Genomic DNA, 17,012 nt, shown 5'->3' on the forward strand with positions numbered 1-17,012 from the left:
GTATGTGATACCACTGTGGTATATGTTTGTCTGGGCCTGGGTATGTGATACCACTGTGGTATATGTCTGTCTGGGCCTGGGTATGTGATACCACTGTGGTATATGTTTGTCTGGGCCTGGGTATGTGATACCACTGTGGTATATGTTTGTCTGGGCCTGGGTATGTGATATATGTTTGTCTGGGCCTGGGTATGCTATATATGTTTGTCTGGGCCTGGGTCTGCTATATATGTTTGTCTGGGTCTGGGCCTGGGTATGTGATACCACTGTGATATATGTTTGTCTGGGTATGTGATACCACTGTGATATATGTCTGTCTGGGCCTGGGTATGTGATACCACTGTGGTATATGTTTGTCTGGGCCTGGGTATGTGATACCACTGTGATATATGTTTGTCTGGGTCTAGGTATGTTATACCACTGTGGTATATGTCTGTCTGGGCCTGGGTATGTGATACCACTGTGATATATGTCTGTCTGGGCCTGGGTATGTGATACCACTGTGGTATATGTCTGTCTGGGCCTGGGTATGTGATACCACTGTGGTATATGTCTGTCTGGGCCTGGATATGTGATACCACTGTGATATATGTTTGTCTGGGCCTAGATATGTGATACCACTGTGATATATGTCTGTCTGGGCCTGGGTATGTGATACCACTGTGGTATATGTCTGTCTGGGCCTGGGTATGTGATACCACTGTGATATATGTCTGTCTGGGCCTAGGTATGTGATACCACTGTGATATATGTCTGTCTGGGCCTGGGTATGTGATACCACTGTGATATATGTCTGTCTGGGCCTAGGTATGTGATACCACTGTGATATATGTTTGTCTGGGCCTGGGTATGTGATACCACTGTGATATATGTCTGTCTGGGCCTGGGTATGTGATACCACTGTGATATATGTTTGTCTGGGCCTGGGTATGTGATACCACTGTGATATATGTTTGTCTGGGCCTAGGTATGTGATACCACTGTGATATATGTCTGTCTGGGCCTGGGTATGTGATACCACTGTGATATATGTCTGTCTGGGCCTGGGTATGTGATACCACTGTGATATATGTCTGTCTGGGCCTAGGTATGTGATACCACAGTGATATATGTCTGTCTGGGCCTGGGTATGTGATACCACTGTGATATATGTCTGTCTGGGCCTGGGTATGTGATACCACTGTGATATATGTCTGTCTGGGCCTAGGTATGTGATACCACTGTGATATATGTCTGTCTGGGCCTGGGTATGTGATACCACTGTGATATATGTTTGTCTGGGCCTGGGTATGTGATACCACTGTGATATATGTCTGTCTGGGCCTAGGTATGTGATACCACTGTGATATATGTCTGTCTGGGCCTGGGTATGTGATACCACTGTGATATATGTCTGTCTGGGCCTGGGTATGTGATACCACTGTGATATATGTCTGTCTGGGCCTGGGTATGTGATACCACTGTGATATATGTCTGTCTGGGCCTGTGTATGTGATACCACTGTGATATATGTCTGTCTAGGAATGTGATACCACTGTGATAGATGTTTGTCTGGGCCTGGGTATGTGATACCACTGTGATATATGTCTGTCTGGGCCTAGGTATGTGATACCACTGTGATATATGTCTGTCTGGGCCTGGGTATGTGATACCACTGTGATATATGTCTGTCTGGGCCTAGGTATGTGATACCACTGTGATATATGTCTGTCTGGGCCTGGGTATGTGATACCACTGTGATATATGTTTGTCTGGGCCTGGGTATGTGATACCACTGTGATATATGTCTGTCTGGGCCTAGGTATGTGATACCACTGTGATATATGTCTGTCTGGGCCTGGGTATGTGATACCACTGTGATATATGTCTGTCTGGGCCTGGGTATGTGATACCACTGTGATATATGTCTGTCTGGGCCTGGGTATGTGATACCACTGTGATATATGTCTGTCTGGGCCTGGGTATGTGATACCACTGTGATATATGTCTGTCTGGGCCTGTGTATGTGATACCACTGTGATATATGTCTGTCTAGGAATGTGATACCACTGTGGTATATGTCTGTCTGGGCCTGGGTATGTGATACCACTGTGATATATGTTTGTCTGGGCCTAGATATGTGATACCACTGTGATATATGTCTGTCTGGGCCTGGGTATGTGATACCACTGTGGTATATGTCTGTCTGGGCCTGGGTATGTGATACCACTGTGATATATGTCTGTCTGGGCCTAGGTATGTGATACCACTGTGATATATGTCTGTCTGGGCCTGGGTATGTGATACCACTGTGATATATGTCTGTCTGGGCCTAGGTATGTGATACCACTGTGATATATGTTTGTCTGGGCCTGGGTATGTGATACCACTGTGATATATGTCTGTCTGGGCCTGGGTATGTGATACCACTGTGATATATGTTTGTCTGGGCCTGGGTATGTGATACCACTGTGATATATGTTTGTCTGGGCCTAGGTATGTGATACCACTGTGATATATGTCTGTCTGGGCCTGGGTATGTGATACCACTGTGATATATGTCTGTCTGGGCCTGGGTATGTGATACCACTGTGATATATGTCTGTCTGGGCCTAGGTATGTGATACCACTGTGATATATGTCTGTCTGGGCCTGGGTATGTGATACCACTGTGGTATATGTCTGTCTGGGCCTAGGTATGTGATACCACTGTGGTATATGTCTGTCTGGGCCTGGGTATCTTGAGACGAATGCACTCAGCTGTGTGGGTCTCTGGATGTTAATGGAGTACTGGGTTTTGTTTGTTGTGTTTTGATTCCTTCTTTGGACCCCAGGAAGAGCAGCCGCTGCCTCGGCACCAGCTAGTTCAGGGGAACCTTAGTAAATAAACAGAGTCCAGAAAGATTCTGACTGTATCGTCATTGATGGCATGTCAGCATCACTGCAGTCTAAGTTAATGGGTGAACAGTATGACCCGGTGGCCAGAACAGGATTAGACTGTACATCAGTTCACATTAGTTCCTGGGTGAACAGTATGACCCAGTGTACAGAACAGGATTAGACTGTACATCAGTTCATATTAGTTACTGGGTAAACAATATGACCCGGTGTACAGAACAGGATTAGACTGTACATCAGTTCACATTAGTGATTATGTAAATGGCGGATCTCTACGGCAAGACGCGTCATTCACCCAAGTGTCGTCAAAATGGTGCCCGTTCTGTCTGAGATCTCGTATGCGACTAAAGATACAAACCTACCGTCATAATAAAGTAGGAACAGACCCGAGACCCGTCCACAGAATGCCAAGAGTAAAGCAAAGCTGTCATCAAGGCAAAGGATGGCTTTCTGAAGAATCTCAAATATAAAAGATATTCTGGATTTGTTTAACACTTCTTTGTTTTTGGTTACTACATGATTCCATGTGTGTTATTTCATAGTTTTGATATCTTTACTGTTATTCCACAATGTAGAAAATAGTGAAAATAAAGAAAAGGCCTTGAATGAGTAGGTGTGTCCAAACTTTTTACTGGTACTGTATATTAACATGCATTACCATTTCTCCTGGCAATGGAAGAACTGCTTCGGCAGCTTCATGAAACAGAGGCGTACTTCACTTTGCACCACACCAAGAGAACAGCAGAAGTTGCTGAACTATCGGCAAAAATATAACGAGGCGTTCTCTGTTTCAGACGGCTACCCAATGTCCTTGCTCCGGTCCAAACGCTACGCCCACATACTTTAGTTTCTTCTCCACGATGACTCTGGATCTGAGGACCTCCACGATGACTCTGGATCTGAGGACCTCCGCGATGACTCTGGATCTGAGGACCTCCACGATGACTCTGGATCTGAGGACCTCCACGATGACTCTGGATCTGAGGACCTCCACGATGACTCTGGATCTGAGGACCTCCACGATGACTCTGGATCTGAGGACCTCCACGATGACTCTGGATCTGAGGACCTCCACGATGACTCTGGATCTGAGGACCTCCACGATGACTCTGGATCTGAGGACCTCCACGATGACTCTGGATCTGAGGACTTCCACGATGACTCTGGATCTGAGGACCTCCATGATGACTCTGGATCTGAGGACCTCCACGATGACTCTGGATCTGAGAACCTCCACGATGACTCTGGATCTGAGGACCTCCATGATGACTCTGGATCTGAGTACCTCCACGATGACTCTGGATCTGAGGACCTCCGCGATGACTCTGGATCTGAGGACCTCCACGATGACTCTGGATCTGAGGACCTCCATGATGACTCTGGATCTGAGTACCTCCACGAGGACTCTGGATCTGAGTACCTCCATGTTGACTCTGGATCTGAGTACCTCCACGATGATTCTGGATCTGAGTACCTCCACGATGACTCTGGATCTGAGGACCTCCACGATGACTCTGGATCTGAGGACCTCCACGATGACTCTGGATCTGAGGACCTCCACGATGACTCTGGATCTGAGGACCTCCACGATGACTCTGGATCTGAGTACCTCCGCGATGACTCTGGATCTGAGTACCTCCACGATGACTCTGGATCTGAGGACCTCCACGATGACTCTGGATCTGAGTACCTCCACGATGACTCTGGATCTGAGTACCTCCACGTTGACTCTGGATCTGAGTACCTCCACAATGACTCTGGATCTTAGTACCTCCACGAGGACTCTGGATCTGAGGACCTCCACGAGGACTCTGGATCTGAGGACCTCCACGATGACTATGGATCTGAGTACCTCCACGATGACTCTGGATCTGAGTACCTCCACGATGACTCTGGATCTGAATACATGCGTGGTATTACAATACTTACATAAGAGGGGGTCATCATTAAGATCAGTGATTTTATTATTATGAAATTGGTGTTAACAAATGACACAGTCTGATAATGTATTGGGGTACTGAATTTCTAGTACAGTTTTTTTGAAGGCAATCTATGCAACGCTCATTTCTGAAACCAGCTTATCATTACCGTTACGAAACCCTCTTGTCATTACCGTAATGAAACCCTCTTGTCATTACCATAATGAAACCCTCTTGTCATTACCGTAATGAAACCCTCTTGTCATTACCGTAATGAAACCCTCTTGTCATTACCGTTTCAAAACCGTCTTGTCATTACCGTAATGAAACCCTCTTGTCATTACCGTTACAAAACCCTCTTGTCATTACCGTTACAAAACCCTCTTGTCATTACCGTTTCAAAACCCTCTTGTCATTACCGTAATGAAACCCTCTTGTCATTACCGTTTCAAAACCCTCTTGTCATTACCGTTACAAAACCCTCTTGTCATTACCGTTACAAAACCCTCTTGTCATTACCGTTTCAAAACCCTCTTGTCATTACTGTAATGAAACCCTCTTGTCATTACCGTAATGAAACCCTCTTGTCATTACCGTAATGAAACCCTCTTGTCATTACCGTAATGAAACCCTCTTGTCATTACCGTTTCAAAACCCTCTTGTCATTACCGTTTCAAAACCCTCTTGTCATTACCGTTTCAAAACCCTCTTGTCATTACCGTTTCAAAACCCTCTTGTCATTACCGTTTCAAAACCCTCTTGTCATTACCGTTTCAAAACCCTCTTGTCATTACCGTTACGCACCAATATTTAGGATTTATTAGTCAAAATAAAATGGATACTTAAGTAATTTAGGCTTTTATTATTTATACATAAAAATAACATAACAATTATTATGAAATAGATCAATCGAATCTTAGTGATCCAAGAGCAATTTATTTTTTGTTGTTGTCAAGTGCCAGTTTCGTGAAATTCGGCCAGCTATTGAATAAAAAATATTGTTGAAATTGTTTAAGTTCTTCATGGGAAAATCAAAGGGTGTGTGCAGTGTGTGTGTGTTCCTATTACATGAACAATCCCAAGTTTGTTCCAGGCTGGTTTTATAGTTGGGTGGGATGGTCAAAATTGACGCTTACAAAAAATATATTATGAAGGTGACATGGCCGGCGCCCCATGGGCCTGTTAGGAGTAGTATTATTATTTAGAGATCTAGCTAATGTGATTTATATATTATGAAGGTGACATGGCCGGCGGCCAATGGGCCTGTTAGGAGTAGTATTATTATTTAGAGATCTAGCTAATGTGATTTGAGTTTCCACTTCCTCAGGTGTTGAAACCCAAATTAATAAGGATATTGGGTGCACATAAAGATGTATGTACCGTGAATAACAGTTAAATTAACACAATTTAAAAGCTAAATATTGACTAATTATTTACCATTTACAACGATCGCAAACAACAAGGTCAAAGGTTGAATGTCTCTTGCTCAGTTGCAGCTAATCGATGGCGATATTAAAGGCAATTGCTGACCAGAATGTGGTAAAAGGTAAGCTGGGTGAAAGGGGACCATATAAACGTTGACCAATTATTATTTTTCCGGGCAACATTCCGCAAATCCCATGTGAATGGGGTTGATGGTTGGTGGGGAGACGTTGAAATTTAAAGTTCAAAACGTTAACTAATAAATGAATGTAAAAGAAATTCCTCCATTTATTTCAGAAAAAAAACAAAACAAAGGATGTTCAATGTGGATCCATGACCTTCCGTATAGACCTGGTTGGATCCATAACCTTCCGTATAGACCTGGTTGGATCCATAACCTTCCGTATAGACCTGGTTGGATCCATAACCTTCCTTATAGACCTGGTTGGATCCATAACCTTCCGTATAGACCTGGTTGGATCCATAACCTTCCGTATAGACCTGGTTGGATCCATAACCTTCCGTATAGACCTGGTTGGATCCATAACCTTCCGTATAGACCTGGTTGGATCCATAACCTTCCGTATAGACCTGGTTGGATCCATGACCTTCCGTATAGACCTGGTTGGATCCATGACCTTCCGTATAGACCTGGTTGGATCCATGACCTTCCGTATAGACCTGGTTGAATCCATGACCTTCCGTATAGACCTGGTTGGATCCATAACCTGTGAACAAACCAAATGTCTCGGTTCCATATAGACCTGGTTGGATCCATAACCTTCCGTATAGACCTGGTTGGATCCATAACCTTCCGTATAGACCTGGTTGGATCCATAACCTTCCGTATAGACCTGGTTGGATCCATAACCTTCCGTATAGACCTGGTTGGATCCATAACCTGTGATCAAACCAAATGTCTCGGTTCCGTATAGACCTGGTTGGATCCATAACCTGTGAACAAACCAAATGTCTCGGTTCCATATAGACCTGGTTGGATCCATAACCTGTGAACAAACCAAATGTCTCTGTTCCATATAGACCTGGTTGGATCCATAACCTGTGAACAAACCAAATGTCTCGGTTCCGTATAGACCTGGTTGGATCCATAACCTGTGAACAAACCAAATGTCTCGGTTCCATATAGACCTGGTTGGATCCATAACCTTCCGTATAGACCTGGTTGGATCCATAACCTTCCGTATAGACCTGGTTGGATCCATAACCTTCCGTATAGACCTGGTTGGATCCATAACCTTCCGTATAGACCTGGTTGGATCCAAAACCTGTGATCAAACCAAATGTCTCGGTTCCGTATAGACCTGGTTGGATCCATAACCTGTGAACAAACCAAATGTCTCTGTTCCATATAGACCTGGTTGGATCCATAACCTGTGAACAAACCAAATGTCTCGGTTCCGTATAGACCTGGTTGGATCCATAACCTGTGAACAAACCAAATGTCTCGGTTCCATATAGACCTGGTTGGATCCATAACCTGTGAACAAACCAAATGTCTCTGTTCCGTATAGACCTGGTTGGATCCATAACCTGTGAACAAACCAAATGTCTCGGTTCCGTATAGACCTGGTTGGATCCATAACCTGTGAACAAACCAAATGTCTCGGTTCCGTATAGACCTGGTTGGATCCATAACCTGTGAACAAACCAAATGTCTCGGTTCCGTATAGACCTGGTTGGATCCATAACCTGTGAACAAACCAAATGTCTCGGTTCCGTATAGACCTGGTTGGATCCATAACCTGTGAACAAACCAAATGTCTCGGTTCCGTATAGACCTGGTTGGATCCATAACCTGTGAACAAACCAAATGTCTCGGTTCCGTATAGACCTGGTTGGATCCATAACCTGTGAACAAACCAAATGTCTCTGTTCCGTATAGACCTGGTTGGATTCATAACCTGTGAACAAACCAAATGTCTCTGTTCCGTATAGACCTGGTTGGATCCATAACCTGTGAACAAACCAAATGTCTCTGTTCCGTATAGACCTGGTTGGATCCATAACCTGAGAACAAACCAAATGTCTCGGTTCCGTATAGACCTGGTTGGATCCATAACCTGTGAACAAACCAAATGTCTCGGTTCCATATAGACCTGGTTGGATCCATAACCTGTGAACAAACCAAATGTCTCGGTTCCGTATAGACCTGGTTGGATCCATAACCTGTGAACAAACCAAATGTCTCGGTTCCGTATAGACCTGGTTGGATCCATAACCTGTGAACAAACCAAATGTCTCGTTTCCGTATAGACCTGGTTGGATCCATAACCTGTGAACAAACCAAATGTCTTGGTTCCGTATAGACCTGGTTGGATCCATAACCTTCCGTATAGACCTGGTTGGATCCATAACCTTCCGTATAGACCTGGTTGGATCCATAACCTGTGAACAAACCAAATGTCTCGGTTCCGTATAGACCTGGTTGGATCCATAACCTGTGAACAAACCAAATGTCTCGGTTCCGTATAGACCTGGTTGGATCCATAACCTGTGAACAAACCAAATGTCTCGGTTCCGTATAGACCTGGTTGGATCCATAACCTGTGAACAAACCAAATGTCTCGGTTCCGTATAGACCTGGTTGGATCCATAACCTGTGAACAAACCAAATGTCTCGGTTCCGTATAGACCTGGTTGGATCCATAACCTGTGAACAAACCAAATGTCTCGGTTCCGTATAGACCTGGTTGGATCCATAACCTGTGAACAAACCAAATGTCTCGGTTCCGTATAGACCTGGTTGGATCCATAACCTGTGAACAAACCAAATGTCTCGGTTCCGTATAGACCTGGTTGGATCCATAACCTGTGAACAAACCAAATGTCTCGGTTCCGTATAGACCTGGTTGGATCATAACCTGTGAACAAACCAAATGTCTCGGTTCCGTATAGACCTGGTTGGATCCATAACCTGTGAACAAACCAAATGTCTCGGTTCCGTATAGACCTGGTTGGATCCAGATCCGATCCGTGGGGGAAGCAGCAGAAAATTCTTTTTTAAGCTACTTTATTAACCAGCGCTGATAAATTGTTAATAAAGTGATGGATGTCACATTGCCTGTCCCTGTAAACCCCCCTGTCTTTACAAGACTGTAAAAACACAAACCTCAAGGCAATTCAATTTAGCTGTAAATGGAAGAACAAGCTCTGTATTGCTCCATTATCATTTCATCTCCATATAGAATAACAGGCTCTGTATTGCTACATGATCATCTCATCTCCATATAGAAGAACAGGCTCTGTATTGCTACATGATCATCTCCATAACAGCTGTAAATAGAAGAACAGGCTCTGTATTGCTCCATTATCATCTCATCTCCATAACAGCTGTAAATGGAAGAACAGGCTCTGTATTGCTTCATTATCATCTCATCTCCATAACAGCCGTAAATAGAAGAACAGGCTCTGTATTGCTACATTATCATCTCATCTCCATAACAGCTGTAAATAGAAGAACAGGCTTTGTATTGCTACATTATCATCTCATCTCCATAACAGCTGTAAATGGAAGAACAGGCTCTGTATTGCTACATTATCATCTCATCTCCAAAACAGCTGTAAATGGAAGAACAGGCTCTGTATTGCTACATTATCATCTCATCTCCCCCTGTATGGACATTCTACTGTAGAAGGATGACATGTAGTGACGAATCCCCCTGTATGGACATTCTACTGTAAAAGGATGACACGTAGTGACGAATCCCCCTGTATGGACATTCTACTGTAGAAGGATGACACGTAGTGAGGAATCCCCCTGTATGGACATTCTAGTTAAGTTCTACATTGAATATGTTGTTTTTTAATGTAGGAACAGCGTGAGATTCTTTCTGTCAGTCCTGGATACCGTTGTTATGGTGTCTGTGTGCAGCAGGAAGGAACTTAAGAGGTTGTTTTGTGAGCCAATGATAACTAGTGTTAGTGAAATGACTGGATGTCTTTCTTTTTCCCTCTTTCTTTTATTTTACCCTTATTTTATTTAACCCTTATTTTATTTAACCCTTATTTTATTTAGCCTTTGTTTTATTTAGCCCTTATTTTATTTAGCATATGCGACTGTACCTGTAGACTTCCAGTCATTGCGCTAATGCTAGTTACCAGAATCTCTCTGTATTCCTCTAAAGCCACACTGTAAAATGGATCTGATTTGGATTAAATATGTGGAATCATGTGGAAGTTTCATTCATGTCTCTATGATTAAATAAACACTTTGTTTGTTTTTGGCAGGAGAAAGACCAGACTCTGAGGAACCAGAGGAAGAAATGGCCAAACCAGCAAGACCATACCACTGCTCCCAGTGTGCGAAGAGTTTTACCCAGTTAGGGAACATGAAAAGACACGAGAGGACACACACAGGTGATAAACCTTACCACTGCTCCCAGTGTGGAAAGAGTTTTACCCGGATAGGGTCCCTGAAAATGCATGAGAGAATGCACACAGGAGACAAGCCTTACCCCTGCTCCTTGTGTGTAAAGAGATTTTCCTCATCAGGATGCCTGAAAATACATGAGAAGACGCACACAGGCGATAAACCTTTCCAATGCTCCCAGTGTGGAAAGAACTTTTCCTTGTCAGCGAGCCTGAAAAGACATGAAAGGACACACACAGGAAATACTCCTCATCACTGCTCCCAGTGTGGAAAGAGTTTTACCCGGATAGGGTCCCTGAAAATGCACGAGAGAATACATACAGGAGAAAAGCCATACCACTGCTCCCAGTGTGGAAAGAGTTTTAACCAGTCAAGGGACCTGAAAGATCATGAGAGAATACATACAGGAGAAAAGCCACACCACTGCTCCCAGTGTGGAAAGAGTTTTAACCAGTCAAGGGACCTGAAAGAACATGAGAGAATACATACAGGGGAAAAGCCATACCACTGCTCCCAGTGTGCAAAGCGTTTTACACAGTTAGGTCACCTGAAACGTCATCAAAGAACACACACCGGAGAGAAGCCTTACCACTGCTCTCAGTGTGGAAAGAGTTTTGCCCAGTTAAGTCACCTGAAAGAACATAAGAGATTGCACACAGGGGAGAAGCCTTACCACTGCTCCCAGTGTAGAAAGAAATTTTCCTCGCTAGCGAACCTGAAAAGACATGAGGACACACACAGGAGATAAGCCTTCCAATGCTCCCAGGACCTGTAAATTGATATTTCACATCACATCATCAGAGAACTTACAGTGCTCCCGTTGTCTTATATTTTTTACGAAGAATGTGTTTTTTGATTATGCCATATGAAATCGAACTGTACAAAAAATAGATTTGTATGTTTTTATTAGAAAAACATGAATTGAATATGGAGTATTTCAGTTTAAATATACAGTACGCCCGTGTTAATGTAGACTGCTCTGTGATTAAATTATCATTTAAAAACTCTGGCTATGTGTGTGTTTATCTGAGTGTGTCATTCCTCCAGCACTACAGATAATCTATTTGGATGTGATGCATTTTGCTCCATTGTTTCCCTCCAAGGAGCCACCATTGGAAGACACAAGGAGTTACTTCTTAACGTTGTGGAGGGCCTCCGTACCTTGGCGGGAACCCTTCAATGCATTGCTGGAACAAGCCACAACGGTAACCTTCCAGACTCTTAGTAACCCCACTACCAGAGGTGTTTCTCCCCATACCCATTTCAGTTGGTGGCCCACTCTGATGATTTATATCTGACAGAGTGGCTGTAAAATAAATAGCATGGTCACATTTTACAGATGAAGCTTGATTTGGAATGTCTGAGTAGTTCTATATGATGTCATAATTCACCCCTCTGATAATCAAGTGATATTTGGAATGTCTGAGTAGTTCTATATGATGTCATAATTCACCCCTCTGATAATCAAGTGATATTTGGAATGTCTGAGTAGTTCTATCTGATGTCATAATACACTCTGATAGTGATACATTTGCTCCATTGTTTCCATGTCAGTTGGTTTCCCACTCTGATGATTTATATCTGACAGAGGGGCTGTAAATGAATAGTATGATGATGACATACAGATCTTGGTGGAGTTCCTGACCGACGAGACGTGCAGATGTTGCATTGCATCAACCAATGGTTGCGTGTCACATCTTTAACTGTGCAGTAGGTCATCGGAATGCTATATCATATGATGTGGTTGGCTGATATGTTAAATACTTATTCAGACGTTGTAAGATGAGATCTGGCATGCGTCGGCAACCTAACCAGGGAAGTACACAGAGTGTCTTTAATAGGGTGGTCACATCTAACAGAGTGGCTTTAACTTCACTAGGGTAGGGGTGCAGCATTTGGAATTTTGGATGAAAAGCCCAAATTAAACTGCCTAAATCTTCCACTCTAAAGTTTCCAAAACTTAAAATAATGTCTGCGAGTATAACAGAATGGATATGGCAGGTGAAAACGAGGAAAATCCAACCAGGAAGTACCATTATTTTTAAAGGATGTTTTTCCATTGAAAGCCTATCCACCATACAAAGACTTAGGACCCAGTTCAAGAGCTCTATGGCTTCCTCTACATGTGACCAGTGTTTAGGCATTGTTTCAGGCTTTTACTCTGAAAAGTGAGGGCGATACAGCACTTTCAATGAGAGGACAGTGGAAATTTCCAGACATGAGCCAAGCGCGTCTTTCTTGTTTCTCCTTTTCTATTGACGAAGCTTTTCTCCGGTTGAAATATTATTTAATTATTTATGACAAAAACCATACTTTTTTTTTCACCTTTTTTTTTTTTTTCACCTTTATTTAACCAGGTAGGCAAGTTCTCATTTACAATTGCGACCTGGCCAAGATAAAGCAAAGCAGTTCCACACATACAACAACACAGAGTTACACATGGAGTAAAACAAACATACAGTCAATAATACAGTATAAACAAGTCTATATACGATGTGAGCAAATGAGGTGAGATAAGGGAGGTAAAGGCAAAAAGGCCATGGTGGCAAAGTAAATACAATATAGCAAGTAAAACACTGGAATGGTAGATTTGCAATGGGAGAATGTGCAAAGTAGAAATAAAAATAATGGGGTGCAAAGGAGCAAAATAAATAAATAAATAAAATACAGTAGGGAAAGAGGTAGTTGTTTGGGCTAAATTATAGGTGGGCTATGTACAGGTGCAGTAATCTGTGAGCTGCTCTGACAGCTGGTGCTTAAAGCTAGTGAGGGAGATAAGCGTTTCCAGTTTCAGAGATTTTTGTAGTTCGTTCCAGTCATTGGCAGCAGAGAACTGGAAGGAGAGGCGGCCAAAGAAATAATTGGTTTTGGGGGTGACTAGAGAGATATACCTGCTGGAGCGTGTGCTACAGGTGGGAGATGCAATGGTGACCAGCGAGCTGAGATAAGGGGGGACTTTACCTAGCAGGGTCTTGTAGATGACATGGAGCCGGTGGGTTTGGCGACGAGTATGAAGCGAGGGCCAGCCAACGAGAGCGTACAGGTCGCAATGGTGGGTAGTATATGGGGCTTTGGTGACAAAACGGATTGCACTGTGATAGACTGCATCCAATTTGTTGAGTAGGGTATTGGAGGCTATTTTGTAAATGACATCGCCAAAGTCGAGGATTGGTAGGATGGTCAGTTTTACAAGGGTATGTTTGGCAGCATGAGTGAAGGATGCTTTGTTGCGAAATAGGAAGCCAATTCTAGATTTAACTTTGGATTGGAGATGTTTGATATGGGTCTGGAAGGAGAGTTTACAGTCTAACCAGACACCTAAGTATTTGTAGTTGTCCACGTATTCTAAGTCAGAGCCGTCCAGAGTAGTAATGTTGGACAGGCGGGTAGGTACAGGTAGCGATCGGTTGAAGAGCATGCATTTAGTTTTACTTGTATTTAAGAGCAATTGGAGGCCACGGAAGGAGAGTTGTATGGCATTGAAGCTTGCCTGGAGGGTTGTTAACACAGTGTCCAAAGAAGGGCCAGAAGTATACAGAATGGTGTCGTCTGCGTAGAGGTGGATCAGAGACTCACCAGCAGCAAGAGCGACCTCATTGATGTATACAGAGAAGAGAGCCGGTCCAAGAATTGAACCCTGTGGCACCCCCATAGAGACTGCCAGAGGTCCGGACAGCAGACCCTCCGATTTGACACACTGAAATCTATCAGAGAAGTAGTTGGGGAACCAGGCGAGGCAATCATTTGAGAAACCAAGGCTGTCGAGTCTGCCGATGAGGATGTGGTGATTGACAGAGTCGAAAGCCTTGGCCAGATCAATGAATACGGCTGCACAGTAATGTTTCTTATCGATGGCGGTTAAGATATCATTTAGGACCTTGAGCGTGGCTGAGGTGCACCCATGACCAGCTCTGAAACCAGATTGCATAGCAGAGAAGGTATGGTGAGATTCGAAATGGTCGGTAATCTGTTTGTTGACTTGGCTTTCGAAGACCTTAGAAAGGCATGGTAGGATAGATATAGGTCTGTAGCAGTTTGGGTCAAGAGTGTCACCCCCTTTGAAGAGGGGGATGACCGCAGCGGCTTTCCAATCTTTGGGAATCTCAGACGACACGAAAGAGAGGTTGAACAGGCTAGTAATAGGGGTGGCAACAATTTTGGCAGATAATTTTAGAAAGAAAGGGTCCAGATTGTCTAGCCCGGCTGATTTGTAGGGATCCAGATTTTGCAGCTCATTCAGAACATCAGCTGAGCAGATTTGGGAGAAGGAGAAATGGGGAAGGCTTGGGCGAGTTGTTGTGGGGGGTGCAGTGCTGTTGACCGGGGTAGGAGTAGCCAGGTGCAAAGGCTTAGGACCCAGTTCACGAGCTCTATGGCTTCCTCTACATGTGACCAATGTTTGGGCATTGTTTCAGGCTTTTAATCTGAAAAAATGAGGGAGAAACAGCACTTTCAATCAGTGGCCAGTGGAAATTTCCATTTATCAGCCATGCGCCTGATCGGGAACGCGCCTTTCTTGTTTTTCCTTTCCTATTGACGAAGCTTTTGTCCGGTTGAAATATTATTGACAAAAACAACCTGAGGATTGATTTTAAACATCGTTTGGCATGTTTCTACTAACTTTTGTTGTACTTTTTAAAAACTTTTCGGCTGGACTTAGTGCACGCTCCTTCTGCATTCGGATTACTGGACAAAACGCACCAACAAAATGAGGTATTTGGACACAAAGATTTACATTTATTTAAACATTTAAACATTTATTGTCTAACATGGAGACCTGGGAGTGCCACCAGATGAAGATCATCAAAGGTAAGTGATTAATTTTAATCTCTATTTCAGACTTTTGTGACTCCTCTCCGTGGTTGGAAAATGGCTGTATGGTTCTCTGTGGCTAGGGGCTGACCTAACATAATCGCAAAGTGTGCTTTCGCCGTAAAGCATTTTTCAAATCTGACACAGCGGTTGCATTAAGGAGAAGTTTATCTGTATTCGTATGTTCAACACTTGTACCTTTTATCCATGTTTATGATGAGTATTTCTGTTAATTGATGTGGCTCTCTGCACTTTCACCGGATGTTTGTTTGAGACAATGCAATATTCTGAACATGACAACAATTTCAAATGAGATTTTTGGACAAAGATTAACTTTATCGAACAAAACACGCATTTATTGTGTAACATGAAGTCCTGTGAGTGCCATCTGATGAAGATCACCAAAGGTTAGTGATTCATTTAAATCGCTATTTCTTACTTTTATGAGCCCTCTCCATGGCTGGAAAATGGCTGTATGGTTATCTGTGACTAGGTGCTGACCTAACATAATCGGTTGGTGTGCTTTCGCTATAAAGCCTATTTGAAATCGGGCACTCAGCTGGATTTACAAGAAGTTGATCTTTAAAATGGTGTAAAATACTTGTATGTTTGAGGAATTTTAATTATAGGATTTCTGTTGTTTTGAATATGGCGCCCTGCAATTCACTGGCTGTTGTCGAGGTGGGACGCTAGTAGTCTGGTCACATCTAACAGAGTGGCTTTAAATGTCTGATCACATCTAACAGAGTGGCTTTGTATATTACAGCCAGGCCATCAATAAGAATTTGTTCTTAATTTTACCTGCCTGATAAAATAAAGGCAGAACAATTGGTCTGTAATTGTTTAGGGTGTTGGGGTCCTGGTCTATTCAAAAAACAAAATCTCCCCCTTTTTGTCCCAAATTTCGTGATGTCCCATCGCTGTAACTCCCGTACAGACTCAGGAGAGGCGAAGGTTGAGAACAATGCGTCCACCGAAACACGACCCTGCCAGCCGAACTGCTTCTTGACACACTGCTCTCTTACCCCGGAAGCCAGCCGCACTGCTTCTTGACACACTGCTCTCTTACCCCGGAAGCCAGCCGCACCAATGTGTCGGAGGAAACACTGTACAGCTGGCGACCTGAAGGTGGACACCAGTCCAGGTGTTTTCAAGGTTGGTTTAATGGAGGCAGAGTCTTCAGGGAATAAGGCACAGTGCCTGAATTAAGAGAGTTATTTATGGTTGTGGTTGGAATGAGAAGAGCAGCTTTCATAGAATGGAGATCACCATTAAACCATATGGTGCAGAATGGAGATCACCATTAAACCATATGGTGCAGAATGGAGATCACCATTAAACCATATGGTGCAGAATGGAGATCACTGTTAAACCATATGGTGCAGAATGGAGATCACCATTAAACCATATGGTGCAGAATGGAGATCACTGTTAAACCATATGGTGCAGAATGGAGATCACCATTAAACCATATGGTGCAGAATAGAGATCACCATTAAACCATATGGTGCAGAATAGAGATCACCTTTAAACCATATGGTGCAGAATGGAGATCACCATTAAACCATATGGTGTAGAATGGAGATCACTGT

At 43.4% G+C, this 17,012-nt stretch overlaps 1 protein-coding gene across 1 annotated transcript in view; it reads left to right on the forward strand.

The window, feature by feature from the left end:
* LOC110512135 (zinc finger protein 436-like) overlaps positions 1–11,582 on the forward strand; it is a 29,109-nt gene extending 17,527 nt beyond the window's left edge. The window contains exon 2 of the mRNA XM_036972653.1: positions 10,467–11,582. Coding sequence (XP_036828548.1) covers positions 10,467–11,356 — 890 coding nt within the window. The 3' untranslated portion in view covers positions 11,357–11,582. The remainder of the gene's footprint in view (positions 1–10,466) is intronic.
* The last annotated feature ends 5,430 nt before the right edge of the window (positions 11,583–17,012 follow it).

This window comes from Oncorhynchus mykiss, unplaced genomic scaffold (genome assembly GCF_013265735.2).
Source record: "Oncorhynchus mykiss isolate Arlee unplaced genomic scaffold, USDA_OmykA_1.1 un_scaffold_189, whole genome shotgun sequence".
In the NCBI taxonomy this organism is placed as follows: Eukaryota; Metazoa; Chordata; class Actinopteri; order Salmoniformes; family Salmonidae; genus Oncorhynchus; species Oncorhynchus mykiss.